This window comes from Hyperolius riggenbachi, chromosome 2 (genome assembly GCF_040937935.1).
Source record: "Hyperolius riggenbachi isolate aHypRig1 chromosome 2, aHypRig1.pri, whole genome shotgun sequence".
NCBI lineage: Eukaryota > Metazoa > Chordata > Amphibia > Anura > Hyperoliidae > Hyperolius > Hyperolius riggenbachi.
This window is the reverse complement of record NC_090647.1, coordinates 247,107,089-247,125,840: the sequence shown is the minus strand read 5'-3', so window position 1 is coordinate 247,125,840 and position 18,752 is coordinate 247,107,089. Positions and strand designations below refer to the sequence as shown.

At 45.3% G+C, this 18,752-nt stretch overlaps 1 protein-coding gene across 4 annotated transcripts in view; it reads left to right on the top strand.

The window, feature by feature from the left end:
• The window catches only part of IFT57 (intraflagellar transport 57), a 69,692-nt gene extending 53,599 nt beyond the window's left edge, over positions 1-16,093 (top strand). For all 4 annotated transcript variants that reach the window (XM_068268462.1, XM_068268461.1, XM_068268463.1 and 1 more), the window contains 5 exons: positions 1,046-1,117; positions 2,489-2,620; positions 4,791-4,853; positions 9,754-9,820; positions 15,775-16,093. In XM_068268462.1, the coding sequence (XP_068124563.1) occupies positions 1,046-1,117; positions 2,489-2,620; positions 4,791-4,853; positions 9,754-9,820; positions 15,775-15,953 (513 nt within the window). In that variant the 3' untranslated portion in view covers positions 15,954-16,093. The remainder of the gene's footprint in view (positions 1-1,045; positions 1,118-2,488; positions 2,621-4,790; positions 4,854-9,753; positions 9,821-15,774) is intronic.
• Positions 16,094-18,752: the final 2,659 nt, after the last annotated feature.

Genomic DNA, 18,752 nt, shown 5'->3' with positions numbered 1-18,752 from the left:
CATCCCCACCGCAAAACAAGGGCTTTAGACCCCCCCAAATCCCGGGGCAAACTTTCACGACCATCTAGGTTGTGGATTGTGCTGCATGGAGAGGCAGAGCTTTCTGCTGTAGCTCTGCCTCTCCTGATGTCAATCGCTGTGCGGATCTCTGCCTCTCCCCGCCCCTCTCTGTGAAGGAAGAGTGAGAGGGGCAGGGAGAGGCAGCGATCCGCGACGATTGACATCAGTAGAGGCAGAGCTGCAGCTGAAAGCTGTGCCTCTTTCAAGAAGCGCCGGCTGGATTGCCCCCCGGGGATTTGGGGGGTCTAAAGCCCTCGTTTTGCGGCAGGGATGCAGCGGTTTACATCTAATGAGAGTACTGAAGCGAACTAGAAGGTAAAAATAGCAATTTTTGTTTGCTTCAGTCTCTCTTTAAAGGCATGTTATTGACAAGTTTGAACATTTCACCTAGGAGAAAGCTAAGGAGAAAAAGATTATTGCATATGAGCCCAAGGCCTTATGCAATTCACTTGTTCACCTGAGTTTTCTCCTGGGTGATAATTTGTAAAATAAAATGCCTTTGAACCACCAGCAAGCAAACAAATACTAAAACTAATTTTGATGGTACTTTTTCGCCTACTTTTAGGTACTATTTTCATTGCAAAGTGCTTAAAAGTTATTTTTAAAATGAAGATGAAAAAGGATCTCCGAGGAGAAAACTCAGGTGAAGAAGTGAATTGCGTATGGCCCCTGGTGTCCCAAAATGGATTGGGGCAGAAGGCTGCATAACTAAATAGCCTAGGCTAAACATCACTGGGAGAGTAGGATTAAATACCAATATACAGTCCTATATACATATAGGAAGTGGTTCTGATACTGAATGCAGGATAATTACCAGTAATGTAAAATGAGTATCCAGAATAATTTACTACATTCTTCTATATGTCGTTGTTTTGCCTCTTTTAGTAAATACAGAAAAAAATGAAGATTTTTACTTTTGTGAACCAGTTGTATTTTCCATACAAATCTCATTGTAATTTACAAATCTACCCAACTTTTATTTCAGGACTGGAGGGTTCATGTTGATCAAATGCATCAGCACAAAGATGGCATTGAAACCTCCTTAAGGGAAACAAAGGTATTACTAAATTTATCAAACTGTATTATTATATTTGTGTAAAAAAAAAATCATCAGGTTTATAATATGTGTATATGAAATAACGGGATCTGTTGAACATTTTCATGTGTTCTGTGTGTATTATGGCAATTTGTTCAGACTTTTTCCCTTTTACTAATCTCGGACTAACCTTAAAGTGCACCTGAGATGAATACTCAAGGATTTATTCTTACCTGGGGTCTCCTCCAGCCTCCTATATTCTTTCTGCTCAATCGCCGTCCTCCAATCCCCAACCTTCTCCGGGAGTCTGGCTCCATAAATTCCCTGACTGGCCGATGCGCATGCATGGTCCCGTTACACAAACACGGCCCTCCCCTTCTATCACTGGCGTGGACTCCCTATCACTGTTCAGACCGTAGACATTAGACCCAGTGGCGTCCCTACCATTGGGCGCAGGGCGGCGTGGCGCCCCGGGTGACTGACACTCAAGGGGGTGTTGCCACGACCCCCCCCCCCCCCCCATGGTAGGGGAAGAGCAGCGCTAGAAGGAGGGATAGGGGACAGCGGCATGGAGGGGGGACAGATCCCCCCCCCCCTCCCTAACCTGGGTCCCTTCCTTCTGCCTCTCTTCCCTGCTGCCCGCCCGGGACCCCCCAGGAGTTGAACTCCCCGCTGCCCACTGTGGGGACTGCCTCCCGGAGGCAGAGCAGGGCATCAGAGGAAGAAGGCTGCCGAAGCCCTGCACTGGAGACTGTTTGTGTCTCCAGTACAGGGCTACGGGCGCCATCTTCCCGTAGCCCTGCTCTTTGCCTGTCAGCGCTGAAGATTTACACTGGCTGCTGGAGGATGGTCTGGGAGCTGCGCGTCAGAGGCCGGCCAAGAGAGAATTTTTTTTTTTTTTTTTTACAGGTTTATTTTCTGGTGAATGCTCCCCACATAACAATTATTTTCTGGTGAATGCTCCCCACATAGCGATTATTTTCTGGTGAATGCTCCCCACATAGCGATTATTTTCTGGTGAATGCTCCCCACATAGCGATTATTTTCTGGTGACTGTTGCCCACATAACGATTATTTTCCGATGAATGCTGCCCACATAACGATTATTTTCTGGTGAGATGCTGCCCATTTTACGATTTCTGGTGAAATGCTGCCCACTTTACGATTATTTTCTGGTGAAATGCTGCCCACTTTACTATACAGGGAGCACCTATACCTGGCATTACCCACCGTGGTGCGCTTAGTATGCCACACTCGCTCATTTTTTTTTTTTAGGGGGGGGAGAGGGTTGTCTTATAATAACCAGCACCGGGTGTCAAATGCTCTAGGTACGCCACTGATTAGACCTTGTGACATTCATCATCATCTTATCATCTTGTACTGTTTTCTTAGGGTTACCTGGACAAGCTCCACAACGAGGTCAGCAAAACTTTGGAGAAAGTTGCCAGTCGAGAAAAATATATTAACAATCAGTTGGATCCATTGGTCCAAGAGTATCGAGCAGCTCAGGCCCAGCTAAGCGAGGTAATTTTTCACCTTTACTTATTGCACACAACCATCATAGACAATGTAACTTTAGCCATACAGGGGTCTATAACTGTCCAATATGGCAAGCAATCAAAAATTGATTGGGTAGTAGTGATCAATGTGTCCTACCTTGTATGCTCAGTTTCCTTTAGATTTCAGGAGAAATCTAACTGAACTGATTCAATTGCCAGCATTGTACCACTTGATCCAATGCAACCTTTCATCCCCCACTGCACTGACGTGACCAAACAATTTATCACTCAATAAACCACCAAAAATTGTTCAAAAGCTGATCCTTCTGCTCTCATGTTGGGAGCGGTAGATTACCAGCATGTTCAATCAAATTACTCATAAATTAATACTTATAAGGCCAGCACAATTCTTTGTAGTCCATTCTGTGTATATTAAATGTGTGATGCTAGTTAAAGCAGATAATATATGTGAGCAATAAAGGGGTTCCTCAGTTATTACATTATTACACCTTTGTCAGAAAGTTGATGCCGTATGATTGCTTGTTAGGAGTGTTGAAGTCAAATGGTTGTTGCTGTAGTAGTTAAAGGACACCTGAAGTGAGAGCGATATAGAGGCTGCCATATTTATTAACTTTTCTAACAATACCATTTGCCTGTCACCCTACTGATTTCTTTGGCTGCAGTCCTGAATCACACACCTGAAACAAGCATGTGGCCAGTCTAGTCAGACTTCAGTCAGAGCACCTAATCTGCATGCTTGTTCAGGGTCTATGGCTAAGAGTATTCCAGACGCTCAGCAAGACAGCCTCTAAATCCCTCTCACTTCAGGTGTGCTTTAAAGGTAAGGGTTGTAAGCATGAAATACGGTGCCTGTAAACAGTTTTAACCCATTAACCGCTTCAAACAAAACTTTTGGTTTGAAAGCTGGTGGTGCCTTCTAAGCCTCTGTCAGCATATCTCGTGTGGCTGCCAGAGCTCTGAAATTCCGGCAGGTCTTCTGGGTACTGATCACATCCGATCACATGATAAGACATGGGATTAGGAACCAGGAGACCGTGTCAGTGTTAGGCCCCCTGCACACTGCAAATCCGATTTGCCATTCCGATTTTCCCTGGAAGCTATGAAAAGAAAAAAGTAGAAAAAACGCAGTATAACGATTAAAAATCGTAAATAGGAATCACATGTTAAAATCTATTAAAAATCGCTAATCGGAATCGCATGTAGTGGGCAAGAGGCCTTACAGCGGGTCCCCTGAATCCCAGAAGGCACACTTCCCCAGAAGCAGGAAAATTTCGGCCCTGCAGCCAAATAAAGTTTTACTTTATTTGGCTGCTAAAGGGTTAAAAGAATGAGTGCCAAGAATGTATTTTTTCTTTCTGTATCCTATTTCTTTTGTAAGGTCTTCTTAAAGAGACTCTGTATAAACATTTTCAGCCTTATTTCTTCTGTCCTATAAGTTCCTATACCTGTTTTAATGTGGTCTGGCTTACTGCAGCCTTTTCTAGTTGCACTGTCTCTGTATTATATCTGATCTTCTTTCCTTTGTGGAACCTTGTCAGCCCAGAGAGGAATGTGCTGTGATAGGGAAAAGTTATGCACACCTCCCCCACGCCCCCTGCAGGCTGTGTGTGTGTGTGTGTGTGTGTGTGTGTGTGTGTGTGTGTGTGTGTGTGTGTGTGTGTGTGTGTGTGTGTGTGTGTGTGTGTGTGTGTGTGTGTGTGTGTGTGTGTGTGTGTGTGTGTGTGTGTGTGTGTGTGTGTGTGTGTGTGTGTGTGTGTGTGTGTGTGCTGTGTGTATAAGTCACAGCGAGTGTCTCTGCTCTCAGCCAGCATGTCTGTGACCCTGTGAACAGCTGTGAGTGCAGAAAGATCAGTTCAAAGCCCAGACAAGCAGCCAAGGCAACAAGTGGGAGAAATATTACAGCAGTGAAGTCAAGTTTGAGAGGAGCCTCTGCAAATGTGCACCTGCTCTGATGTATTTCCTGTTTGGCGGCCATCTTCATTGTTTACAAAAACAATGAATAAAACAGTGATTTTATCACCAAGAAAGCAGCAGAAGCAGCGAAAATGTCACAGAGGGGGCTAGGAGAAGACTACAAACAGGCTGCTACTTTTATTTATGTAAGATTTTCACAGTTCAGATTCTCTTTAAGTTATGCAATCCATTCCTGTTTTTTTATTTATTTATTTTAATAGCTAAAAGAACAGTACCAGCAAGTAACCACAAAAGTAACAGAGAAGACCCGAGTCCTGTCTGAGGTAAGTAGTTAACTTTTCATTTTTTACATTTGTCTTGTGTTAGGAATGAATTTCCACCTGAACAAAAAATGTAAATGTTTCCAATATTACAATCTTTATTTATTTATTTGATTTTAAAGGGACCCTGGAGTGACATGTAACATGATTAGATAAACATACATGTGTTCAGTTCCTGTCCTCCTTAGAACTAGCCAGTGTTCCTTTTTTTCACACTTTAAAGAGAATCAGAGACGAAGCACCCTCATGTAATTTATTACATTTATCAGTGGGAGCATGACAGTAAACACCTACCCTGCTTTTAGTTTTATTCTTCTCAGTCTAATCTATCTGTTATCAACTGTGATAAGAATCCACCGACTGATTCAGTCTAGGTTTGACCTGGAATCGTTATAGCTGAGTCACTCTTCTGTGGAGTCTTTTCAAGCCCAAGCCTGCCACCTCCTGGCTCAGATTTCCTTACTCAGAGCTGTTGACATGGGAGGGGCTGCTGCTGCCGAGAAAGAAGCTCTGAAACAGACAAGTGTATCTGTGTGCAGTGTGCAGCCAGTCATTATCTACTGTATGCAGTTTCATTTCTATGAGAGACACTTCCTACAGGCAGCCACACAGCATACCAGAATAATAGTTGAAAGCAGACAGATGAAAGGCTGCAGCAGCCCTGCTTGTCTATAGTCTCATAGAGGCTAGACAGCACATCCAGAACAACTCATAACCCGGAAGCAGAACAGGTATGAGCCGGTGGCCATATTGGATATTTCCTGGAGCAATAATGGATAAAAAACACTCAAAAAGGCACACCAGAGGGGCGAAATTATCAGGTAGAGCATTTATTCTTTACAAGCTATCAACTGATAAGTTTATTTTGTATGAATCGTTCATCTCTGGTTCCCTTTAAGAGGTTTAAAGGGAACATGAGGTGAGAGGGATATAGAGGCTGACATTTATTTCCTTCTAAACAATGCTAGTTGCCTTGCAGCCTTGTTTATTTTCTGGTATAAGTAATGTGAGTGTCTGAGTCAAAACGCTGGAACAAGCATATGTACCTGATGCAGGCCCGTTTCGAGGGCCGTGCGGCCCGTGCAGGCGCCCTGGGCGCTGAAGGAGTGTGGACGCTGTAATGGAGGGGGGAGTCAGCCGCGGGGAGGGCAGCCCGACCTCTTCCTCTCCGCGGGCCGCCCTCCGTGCTCCCCCCTCCGAGTGTGACTGCAGGGAAGCGCTGTGTACAGAGCGCAACTCACCTCCCTGGTTCCAATCGCCGCCGGTCACCTCTTCTCTTCATAGCCGCTGATACACACGCTGCTTCCTGTTTAGCCGGAAGCAGCGTGTGTATCAGCGGCTATGAGGAGAAGACAGAAGAGGAGACCGGCGGCGATTGGAACCAGGGAGATGAGTTGCGCTCTGTACACAGCGCTTCCCTGCCGTCACACTCAGAGGGGGAAGCACGGAGGGCGGCCCGCGGAGAGGAAGGAAGGAGAGGTCGGGCTGCCCTCCCCGCCGCTGACTCCCCCCTCCATACTGGGGGGCAGCTACCTATCTAACCACACTGGGGGGCGCCTACCTAATCTAATCCAACCTATACTGGGGGGCACCTACCTAATCTAACCTATACTGGGGGGCACCTACCTAATCTAACCACGCTGGGGAGCACCTACCTAATCTAACCACGCTGGGGGGCACCTACCTAATCTAACCACACTGGGGGGCACCTACCTAATCTAACCACACTGGGGGGCACCTACCTAATCTAACCTATACTGGGGGCACCTACCTAATCTAACCTATACTGGGGGCACCTACCTAATCTAACCTATACTGGGGGCACCTACCTAATCTAACCACACTGGGGGGCACCTACCTAATCTAACCACACTGGGGGGCACCTACCTAATCTAACCTATACTGGAGGGCCCCTACCTATCTAACCTATACTGGGGGCACCTACCTATCTAACCTATGCTGGGGGAAACTATTCTGACTCCCTATATTAGAGGCACCCACCTAGCTAACCTGTACTGGGGGCACCTATCTAACCTGTACCGGGGGCACCTGCCTATCTAACCTATACTGGGGGCAACTATACCGGCTACCTATACTGGAGGCACCTACCTGGCTAACCTATACTGGGGGCAACTATACTGGGGCACCTATGCCTGGCTACCTATACTGGGGGGGACCAATAGCTGGTTACCTATACTGCGGGCACCTATACCTGGTTCCGCCGGTGGAGGGGGGGGGGCGCAATTTTAACACCCTCGCCCTGGGTGCATTTGAGCCTAGAAACTGCCCTGACCTGATGGGCTGCATGCTTGTTCAGGGTCTATGGCTAAAAGTTTTAGAGACACAGGATCAGGAAGACTGCCATGCAGCTGATATTGTTTAAAAGGCATTTAATATGTCAGCCTCCATATCCCTCTCACCTTGGATTCCCTTTAAAAAATTCAACTTACACAGCTTAGGTCTGGTGACACTTCTGATGGTGCTGATTCAACTGTGGAAGACGTCCTGGAGTGTCTGAGTGTACAGAGACACTGGGAGTCCTAGCACATCACACATTCCCTCCTTGGGTGCTTGCTATACACTGAAGATTTGGGCTTTAAATTAGTTTCACTGCAGGAATTCAGGCTGCAGTGTAACTCTCACTGATAACTAACAGTGGTCATAAAAGTACATGCTGAGAAATACACTTCTGAGAGCGGCAAACCAGCTTAGTAATTAAAGATTTGTCTGATAGCTGCATAAACATTAAAACTGCCATACTGTGCCTGCCACAATTTATTATTATTATTATTATAATTATTAAAGCATCAAAACTTTAACCCTGTATTAGCATGACATGGAACCTCCCACTCTTGAGGGGTCATTGGAAAGGGAGGAGCAGTTTTGGACAACGGGTTCTCAGGGTCTGCAAATGACAATCTACTTATCATTAGGGGACTACAAGGAGTGCTCCTTGTTTTCTACAGTATAAATGATTTCCTAGCATTTAAACACACTTAAACCCAAATTGCTGCTGTAGTGGTAAAGTATCACGCTCAGTCCTGACAGGCAACACTCATCCAGCATATTCGCCTATTTTGCACCATAGAAGCAATCATTCATTTTAAAAAAATGAAGTGTTAACACCTACCTAGCCTATGAAGCCCCTGTGTCGCATGTTGCTTGGCCTTAAAGAGAACCCAAGGCAGATTTTCTAAATCTTAATAGGACAAAGAGGCATGTTCTGTGCACAGTGACAGGCCTCTGTGTCCTTCTGGTGCCGCTGCCAGTCCCCCCTGAAAAATACCGACAGGCTAGAGACAATTGTCGCTAGCCTTCTGTTTACCTTCAACTTGTCAATCACTGTCCTCCCCCACCACCTCCATTGCATGGTACCAGCCGCTCCCCGCCTCTGCTAGCTTCCTCTAATTGGAAGCTAAGCCGCAACCCAGGAAGTACTTTCAGGTCGCGGCTTAGCTTCCAATTGGAGGAAGCTAGCAGGAGTGGCGGGGGGAGCCATGTAATGGAGGAGGCGGGGGAGGAAATGCAGAGGAGCAGTGATTGACAAGTTGCAGGTAATCAGAAGGCTAGTGACAATCAGATTGTCGCTAGCCTGTATGTATTTGTCAGGGGGGACAGGAGAGCCTGGGAGGGACTGGCAGCGGCACCAGGAGGACACAGAGGCATGTCATTGTGCAGAGAACATGCCTCTATGTCCTATTAACATTTAGAAAATCCGCTTCTGGTTCTCTTTTTAAAATGTTACTTAAGCCTAAAGAAAAAATACAACTCCCCTTCGGTTTCTTGCAGCCCTCTGCAATCATCATCTGCCTGCGCCATCCTTCCATGACCCTTCAGCAAGCAGCGGCGACCCCTTGAAAGCTGACTCCTGTTGCCAGGAGTGTTCTGCACATGGGCAGTAGCAATTTTCCCATACTGCGCATGCACAGAATGCTGCCATGCACGGGGACGCGAACATTCCCCACTGCACACCATATGAATCATAACAGTTCCTGCAGAGCAGCATCAGTGGTACAGGGTAGGGGTCACTTTCAAGTGAACAGTAAGACTAGAATGGAAGTGGTTACAAGCTGTATATTTACAATATAGTGGTAAGTAGCGGCTGTGGTGCTTTGGGGAATGCCATGCGGGAGTCACAAATAGTGAGTTACTCATCACTCTGTTATGGATCATGTGGATCAGTGCAGGGCTGTGGAGTCGGAGTTGAGGAGTCAGAGCAATTTTGGGTACCTGGAGTCGGAGTCAGTGATTTCATAAACTGAGGAGTCGGAATCGGATGATTTTTGTACTAAATCCACAGCCCTGGTAAATATTAGACTAAGGAGTCTGAGTCGAGGAGTTGGAGCCATTTGGGTACCTGGAGTCGAAGTTGGAGTCTGTGATTTCATAAACTGAGGAGTCTTGAGTCGGAGTCGGAAGATTTTTGTACCAACTCCACAGCCCTGGATCAGTGTGTGTTTTGTATGGCGTTGCTCTTAGAATTTCCTGTATCAAACTGCCACAGAACAAAAGTTTGTCTAAAGGTGGTCACACACTGTACAATTTTGTATATTTCTTTTCAATTTAAGAACTACAATCAATGTTTCTGATTGATTGTAACATTTGAAAAATCTGACCATTGTATCACACACCTATGTTCAATTTTACCCTAATTATAAAAAAAAGACATTGGTAATCTACCCTACATCATTACATTTTCACTAAAATTGATCAGAAAAATTCACCACTCCTGACCGACTTGTATTGAAAAAAAGGGAAATTCGTGAATAAGCTTTAATTTTTTATTTTTTTTTGTACAACCATTCGTTTTTATCGAATTGCCATAAAATTGAATAATTTTATTGTATTGTGTGTGGCCGCCTTAACAGAATTACAGTTAAACAGAGCTTTGTATTTTTCACAGATTACTGAAGAGTTGGAAAAGGTGAAGCAGGAAATTGAAGAAAAGGGAAGTAGTATCACTGATGGTGGTAAGTATTAATAGATATCTTACATTAAACCGTATATATCTAAATAGGTGGATGACATTTCCCTCCTGTTTCTTGTAGTGATTCGTTTAAAGAGTAACTGTCAGGCTGCAGAAGCTAATTTAAACCTCTATTCTCCTGTGTTAAACAGTTTAGAAGGAAGCCCAAAAGCAATTAGTGAAGATAAAAATCTCAGTTACCTTTGATGTGTGCTTATCAGCAAGTCTGTTATTCTTAAGAAGACGCAAGCCGCGTACCATACTGCAAAGCATTCTGGGGCTCTCCCCTCGGCTGCTAATGAGACGTTACAGCAGCTTGTAATCGCGTAGCACTGATAAATCTCGGGCAGAGTACACTGCAGGAGTCAGCTATTGTTCCTAGCCACATGGCTCATTAATATTCACTGCACACTGTGTTATTTAGTACCAGCTTATCTGTGATCAGGAAGCAGGCAGGACATGACGACACATTTGACAGAAAAACATGGAGCCTGCCATGAGCTGTCAGGAGCATCTATCTCTGCATATACTATATACAAATTCTGTGAAATCCAAACGTGGACAGTGAAATGCATATGTAATGTAAGTATAGCCAATCTTTAGCTACTGATATGTGTTTATTTTCTCTGAGACCTTATACCTAACAGCTCCTCTTTAAATTCTTTTCACACAGAAACAAATGTATGGAATGTAAATACAGGATCACTTGGCCAGTGACCAACGATGGCATCCCCAAGGCTCATCAAGGCTCCCCAAATCACTATTTGAATATAGTTGCGTGTGGTCCGGTATTAGTCATGGAGAGAATCTAAAGACATAACAACAAAAGTTGTTTAGGTGATATCTTTAATGACTAACTGTACAAGATTCCTTTGCAAGCTTTCAAAACTTTAAGTTTCTTCTTCAGGCATGTTTCAGAACTGGATTGATGGTTCTGATCCAGTTCTGAAACATGCCTGAAGAAGAAACTTAAGGTTTTAAAAGTATCACCTAAACAACTTTTGTTGTTATGTCTTCGGATATTTGAATATAGTCACTGTAGCGTACTACACCTCACTAGAGAAACAGATTTTTAGCTGTGATAAATCCCTGCTACATGAGCCATACAGGCTGATATATTAAAATAAGAGTTGTGATTGATCTGATCAGCAACCCTTTTTTCAGACTATATACATAGGAAAAAATGGCTGCCACTAGGGGATACGTTCATCAGATAAAATTCAGCCCAGTGTCAGTCCCTTTAGATCACACTTTGATTGCCAAGGGGCCACATCCTCTGTGTCACATAATTGTAAATATTATGTGGGTGCATTTGGGCCCATTGCCAGGGACACGATTGCTGGATCTAGTCCGGCAAGGCGTCGGATTAAAGTGTCTGGCAAAATCTGACATTTTGATCCCCTCCGGCACCACGCTGCTCCATGTCATTATGATGGTGCAATGGGGCGGAGCTGCAGCGTTTGAGCTTGCGCCAGTCTTGCCTCCTCCCTCTAATGCTGGGTCACCTCCTCCCTCTTGTGCGAGGAGAAAGATGCCCTCTGGATCCCCGACACTGCAGCACTCCCTAGATCACTACCCCCGCGCACTGGAAAAAGTAAATGCTGGGGTGACGTGAGTGGTTCAAAAATTAAATTGGAAAGGGTTTATTATTGGGCCATTTATCAGTAAGGGCCTGTTCATATTCGGGAAAGCAGGTGGCTGTGCGTTACACTGGTTGCACTATCCATTTGGCGCTGTTGCTGTTCACCACAGGTAAGTGTCCTTTCCATTTTATGAAGCCCTCAACAGCTTCCAATTCCCATTATTGTAATCCGCACTAGAAACGCAGCACATTACTTTCCAATCCAAAGGAGCACACCGGTGACTGTTTCTGACTGAAACATTGCCAGTTTGTGCGGACCACCCTAGCAAAATTAGCATGGTGCCCCCCTATTGAATCCGAGCCCCCAATCTCCCCCTGTAACTGGTAAAACACACACACACACACACACACACACACACACACACACACACACACACACACACACACACACACACACACACACACCCCTTCCCTGTGACAGCACCTCCCCACATAGCAGAGTAGCACAGCGGAGCCGTGTAATGTTTACCTGTTGCCTCTTCTGATCTTCCTGGCAGCTCTGTGCTTTCATATTTCCTTTTCCTGATTATGTGACATGCCTCAGGAACCAGAGGTATGCTGCATAGAGCATGTGGCTGTCAGGAAAATCAGAGGAGACCCGAAGCTGCACTGGAATAGATAAATATTAAATGGTTTTCACTGCTCCATCCTTGGTCACTTTGAGATTGACCCATCTGAAAAACTCCACCAACGCTCTCTTAGATCCACTTCAATTTGCATACAGGGCAAACAGGTAGAGGATGCCATTAACATCAGTCTGGCATACATTCTGGAACATCTGGACAGACCCAACACCTACGCCAGGATCCTCTTTCTGGATTTTAGCTCTGCTTTCAATACGATCTGCCCGAAAATCCTGTACAACAACTTAGCGCAACTTGGGCTTGACGGAAATCTCTGCACCTGGATCAAGGACTTCCTTACAAACAAGACGCAACAGGTCAAACTTGGCAGCTGCCTCTCCCAAATGGGGACCACAAATACTGGCGCCCCCAAGGCTGTGTACTGTCTCCGATCCTGTTTTCCCTGTATACAAACAGATGTACCTCAATGGCTGATTGTGTTAAGGTAATTAAATTTGCGGACGACACCACCATCTTTGGTCTCATCAGTGGAGAGGACGAACGCACCTACCGCAGTGAGATTCAGCGAATCTGCAACTGGTGTAAGGACAACATGCTTGTCCTAAACGCTGCAAAGACAGTTGAGTTGGTTATCGACTTCAGGAAATGCCCCTCCCCACTCAGCCCGGTATTCATCGAAGGCACTGAAGTCACCAGAGTATCAAGTGTTCGGTTTCTGGGCACTACCATCACCAACGACTTGAGATGGAGTGAAAACACCACTAAATGCCAAAAGAAGGCGCAGCAACGGCTGTTCTTCCTAAGACAACTCAGGAAGTTTGGTATGCCGCAGGAACTGTTATCAAGCTTCTACACTGCCACCATCGAGTCAATCCTGTGCTCATCTATCATCGTGTGGTATGGTGGAGCCACCACGAGCGACAGGTACAGACTACAAAGAGTAATCAAGGCAGCGGAAAGAATCATTGGGTCACCCCTGCCACCTCTGGACCTCCTCCACGCATCCAGATTGAAAACAAGGGCATACAGGATCACGAATGACCCGCACCATCCCGGCAGCCGCTTCTTCAACCGCATGCGCTCGGACCATCGTTACAGGGCTATCTCCACCAAAACCTCCAGGCACAGGAACTCCTTTTTCCCCCAAGCAGTGTGCCTTCTGAACTCAAGTCACACACATAGAAAAACTAAATAGCACATCTGTGACCCAGGCCTAAATAAATATGTACTTTTTCCGAGGTTCCGCACGTAGTTTTGCACTACAATACCTTTTTTTTATTTTATTTTTTTTCCTTGCATTAAGTTGTTTTAATGTCTTTGTTCGTCATTGCATGCGTTGCACTACTATGTTTTTGCCGCTTTGTACTATGCTCTATGCCGATGTGTACCACAAACAATTCCGAGTGTGGCAACTGCTGCACTTGGCGAAATAAATCTGATTCTGATTCTGAGATGCTAAATTTTAATACACAATTTGGCCCTATGTTGTTGATTTTGGCCCATTTTGTGACGGAGTTTGACCCTCCTGCTGTTCACTATACAGAACTTGGCAGGGTACAGAAATGCATTAAGCAGAGCACTATTGCATTGCAGTGCACCATAACACGGTGGGAATGCATTTCTTTTTATACAATATTTGATGTTCTTACAGATGATCTAATATGTGCAGGTTGTGAGCTCCTAATGAATTCAGTTTTGTGCAAATCTAGCAAGCTAAGATGTAATAACTGCATATAAATGCAAACTGACAACAGTTCAGATCACAAGGGAACAGAAAACATAATCTCCTTCAGTCATCGTGTGTTTAAACCCCTTTCCAATCCTATTATTAACCTCATCCGACACAATCATTTTCAGTAAAATGGGGAAGAAAAGTCTTATACGGCAAAGGCAGGGAATCCCCGACCTCTGAATGCCCGCCGATATGAACTGCCGCCATGTTGTGGATTCCCTGCCTGTGTGTGCCCGCTCCCCCATGTCTATTCTCACTGCACTATTGTAACCAGAGTTCAGGCAGCTGGACCACATAATATATGGCAGCTGGGATCTGTTTCCTGTGTAACGCTGCTGTCTCTTCTCCCCGTGCCCGCTCTCTCCATCTCCGCTTCCCTTTCTGCACATGTAAAATATTGGGCAGCTGCCTCCCATACTGCATGGCCGCGAGGATTGCAGTCTTGTCACCTGTGTTCAGCTGGCTCTATTGAAAGGCCCGTTCTGATCGCGTCATAAGTATGAGCATTTCAATAGAAACAAGGGAGAGAGTGGCCACCCACTTGGCACCAGGGAATGGGCACACAGGAGGGCACATATGAGACCCAGGTATACACAAAGGGACACAGGAGGGCACATATGGGACACAAGAGGGGACACCATTTGGGGGAGAACATGTACAAGATGCTCCTGGAATATGGACACACCAGGTTTAGTATACATATATTTTTTTCCCTGGTTTGTGCCCTCTAAACCTGGGTACTCCAGTATATCAGCACACTAAATCTTTCAGGAACACGCTCTTTATTGAGGCATCAGTATCCACAAAAAGTTAGCCGACAATTGTTTCAGGGGCCTTGCAGGGTTTCCCTTTAGCAAGACGGCTTGATAAAGGGGGACCCTGCGAGGCCCCCGAAACAATTGTCGGCTAACTTTTTGTGGATACTGATGCCTCAATAAAGAGCGTGTTCCTGAAAGATTTAGTGTGCTGATATACTGGAGAAAGACTTTATTACAGTGACAATTGCCTATGTCACAATATCAGGCACCCAACCTACAGAAGAGGTGTGCCCTTCCACAACTTTGCAGTGACTAAACCTGGGTGCGTCTTATGCGGCGGAAAATACGGTAATCTTCCAGCCTCTAGTCTTACACACTAACAATAAATAAGAGCTTGACAGCAAGGATTTAACTAGAAATCATTAGGCACCCCCGCGAAACCTTGGATGGACCCCCCATCCCCTTGCTTTCTGCACAGGTAAACTGGGAACTAATGTTATTAAATTGGCTAGTGCATACTTGAATGTGTTTTCCGCATGCAGAAAAAGCAGACAGCAGTGAAGCACTGCACGCATTTTGTCTATCAATTATATCAGCTTCTGTGATAAAACATGCATGTTTTCACACATACAGACACACATGGTGTGCAGAAAACCGACAGATGACTGCTCCCAGCCTCAGCTTATTTCTCTCACTCTGTCCATCTCTGATGGAGCAGAACTGGCTCTGCAGACTCTTCCAGCATCACTACAGTACACAGCACTTGGGGAGGGGGTAGAGAGGTTGAGGGAGGGGCCTTGTACACAAGAGCCTGCTGCACACTGAATAGGGACCGTCTACAAAACGTTGTATGATTCCTTATCAGTGGCTGAGCAAATGCAGTCATTAGAACAATTGTGCAGAGAGCAGAGGTTTTTTTTTCTCTCCTTGCCCTTAGTTGCCAGTCTCTCAGGACAGGGAAAATAAACCCCTAACCCCATGGGGCCTCCTGCGGCTGCATCCCTTGCAGGGTCTATTGTTACGCCCCTGCTTGACAGTTTGCTGGTGACAAAAAAAAAATTCAGATTGAAAAGTGATTCTTGTTTTTGTCAGTTAAATGTGGAATTTCCTAACAGATCAGTGGCCAAGTGTGTGTGTTGTATACCTCATACCAGTATTAGTATACAGTATTTGTGTACCTCATGATTTATAGGTTCCCCATTTACACTATAGATGTATTGATGATTGTAACTCATTTTCCAGCTCCACTTGTGAAAATGAAGCAAGCCTTAACCAAACTTAAACAAGAGATTGTCCAGATGGATATCCGAATCGGTGTAGTGGAACATACGCTACTGCAGTCAAAACTGAAAGAGAAATCCAATATGACCAGAGACATGCATGCCACCGTCATTCCAGAATCTTCTATGCTTGATTATTAATCTGCAGGACTTGTGCCTTTTATATATCTTGTGATTTTTCTAATTTAAATGCACTTATTGATATGTATCAATATGTATTTATTTTTATTTTGTAACCTTGGTTGTACTGAATGTAAATGACAATACATATTTTTCTTCTATGCATTGCCATGTGATGGTTTCTGCTGGAACAATAAATATCATGGAGGGGAAAAAAACAATTAAGCATACAAACAGATACAGTTGATTGTTGCTCTCAGGGTATGTCACATGATAGATGTTCAACTATAATGGTTTTAAAGCACCTGAACTGAAAGGGATATAGAGACTGACATAAGTATTGCCTTTTAAAAAAATGCAGATTTCCTGGCTAGCCTACTGAGCCTCCGTGTCTAAAGGCCGATACACCCGGCTAACTAAGGCGGCCGATAATGACCGCCTCAGCTGATAGGTGCGTGTACAGTGGCTGCTGACCTCCAACCTGCGAGCGATCTGCCCGGCGCATCAACTCACCCCCGCAACGACCAATTTCATTGTCTGTGCTGCTCCCCACCAGCCATGAGACGTCACGTATGCGCCGCCAGGTCATCCCTCAACCTCCCCCATAGCAACAGAACGTGGCGTTGGCTACATAGCTGACACGGTTCTGTACAGGCCATCTCAGAAATGTTGCCCTGTGGGATCAGACCCAATGCCTGATGAGTGACATAAGTCAAGAGGCGTGTGTGCGCACCTTGATACTTTTAGCCATAGACCCTGAACAAGCGTGCAGATTAGGTGCTCTGACTGAAGTCTGACTGGGTTAGCTGCATTCTTGTTTCAGGTGTGTGATTCAGCCACTACTGCAGCCAAAGGGACAAGCAGGACAGCCCAGCAACTGGTATGATTTAAAAGGAAATAAATATGGCAGCCACCGTATCCCTCTCAGTTCAGGTGAACTTTAAAGTGTACCTGAGATGAGGGCAATCAAAAGTTTTATACATACCTGGTGCTTCCTCTAGCCCCTCTGCACAGATCGCTCCCACCCCGCGGTCTAAAGCCTCCTAGATCCTCCCATTGCAGCCCCTTTCTATGCGGCAAGTCGGTGCAGTGCGGCCAAGCGCGCTTCCTGTCTTGTTTTGCACCTGCGTTGTAGTACTGCGCAGGTGTAAAACCCTCCCAGTGAAGGGAATGGGGCGGGCACACACGGCCGGGCCACACATGCGCAGTACACCTGACTAGCCGCGGAGAATGTTGCTGCTACTGGAGGATCTAGGAGGATTTAGACCATGGTGTGGGTGTGATCTGCGCAGAGGGGGCTAGCGGAAGCCCCAGGTATGTATAAAACGTTTTTAATTCCCCTCATCTCAGGTACACTTCAAGCTATTGCTATTAATGTTATCCAATGCTGTTGCTAAAAACTATGGCACTCTAGAGCTGCAACAACAAACTGTTGGGCCATGGCTGTTAAGGTGCCCATATTTCTAGCGATGTATGGGCAGATTCGACCTAGAGACAGATCACATTTTTGTATTTTCACGCAATTTTGTATTTTTCAAGCAAAAACGTATTTTCATATAGTTTGTATGCAACATAGAAAATTCTTTGTATTGTTGGAATAAACGGGTAAATCCAGAAATAGGGCTACACAAACAGCTTTTCTACCATCTCACTACTTATATAAAACGCATAGTAACTGTGGTAACATCTCAATAGAAATCATCTATACATAAAGCACATAGGTTCTGTGGTAATGTGTTATCTCTGACACACATTGGGATAAAGCTACATGCTTGATTACGAAGAAAAATGTTTATGCAAATGTGTACCTCTCCATCATAAGTACTATATGTAGAAAAATGATACAGTTTGTGTGCAGGATCTGTAATACATTTCCCTCACACAGTACACCAGGGGTCCCCAAACTTTTTCAGTCAAGGGCCGAGGTCAACATACTTCAGACTCCCGGGGGGCTGGAACATACATAAAATGATATTGAAAAACATTACATTGAATCTAGGTATTGATTCCCCCCAATCATGCCCAGAAGAGTACTCCCAACAGCAGCCATTCAGTCATGTGGCACATGAAGAACGTCTTTGTGCACCAGTGAAGCAAACTCAGGTGACAACCTGCCGTCCAATTGGACAGCAGCGTCACCTGATGAACCTGATTGGAAGCCAGTGAATGACTGCTCCCTGGCTTCTACAGTGTGTGGATGGGTGGTGCCAGCACTGCTATTCTATATGTGGGCCACCGATATTTAAAGGTGAAGTGGGCCACATCTACGAGTTATACATTTGGTGTTTGGTGGGCCAGTGAAAAAGCCTCAGGGGGCCGCATTCGGCCCGCGGGCCTTAGTTTGAGGGCCACTGCAGTACACAGTGTAACCAAAGTTTAGATTGCTGATCTGCCCCACAAATGGTATATGGCAAAGTCCCAAAAAGAGTCGGGCTCTTGTGTTCAGATATGAGGGGTCTGAACAATAATAATAATAGCCAAGTAAGTTCAATAGGGACTAATCAGGAAATCCCTCCCTGATGTCTGATCTCCCCCCCAGCCCATTTTCCTTTGACAATCATATCTCTCCTATGTGCTTGGTTGTAGCCAGCCGCCTTCATCTACGTAAACCAGATCTCAGCTGGATGACATCATCAGGTGGGCACCTGGTACATGTGGCAGAGAATGCTTTCCTGGAGTGTAGGCACATGAGCACTGCAATGGTTGCTGTAACAGGAAGAGGTGGGTTGCTACTTACCCAGCATACATCTCTGGGTGCAAGGGAGGAAGGACTATTATATCGCCAAGGAGATGAGAGGGGTCAGCATAGAAGAGGCACTA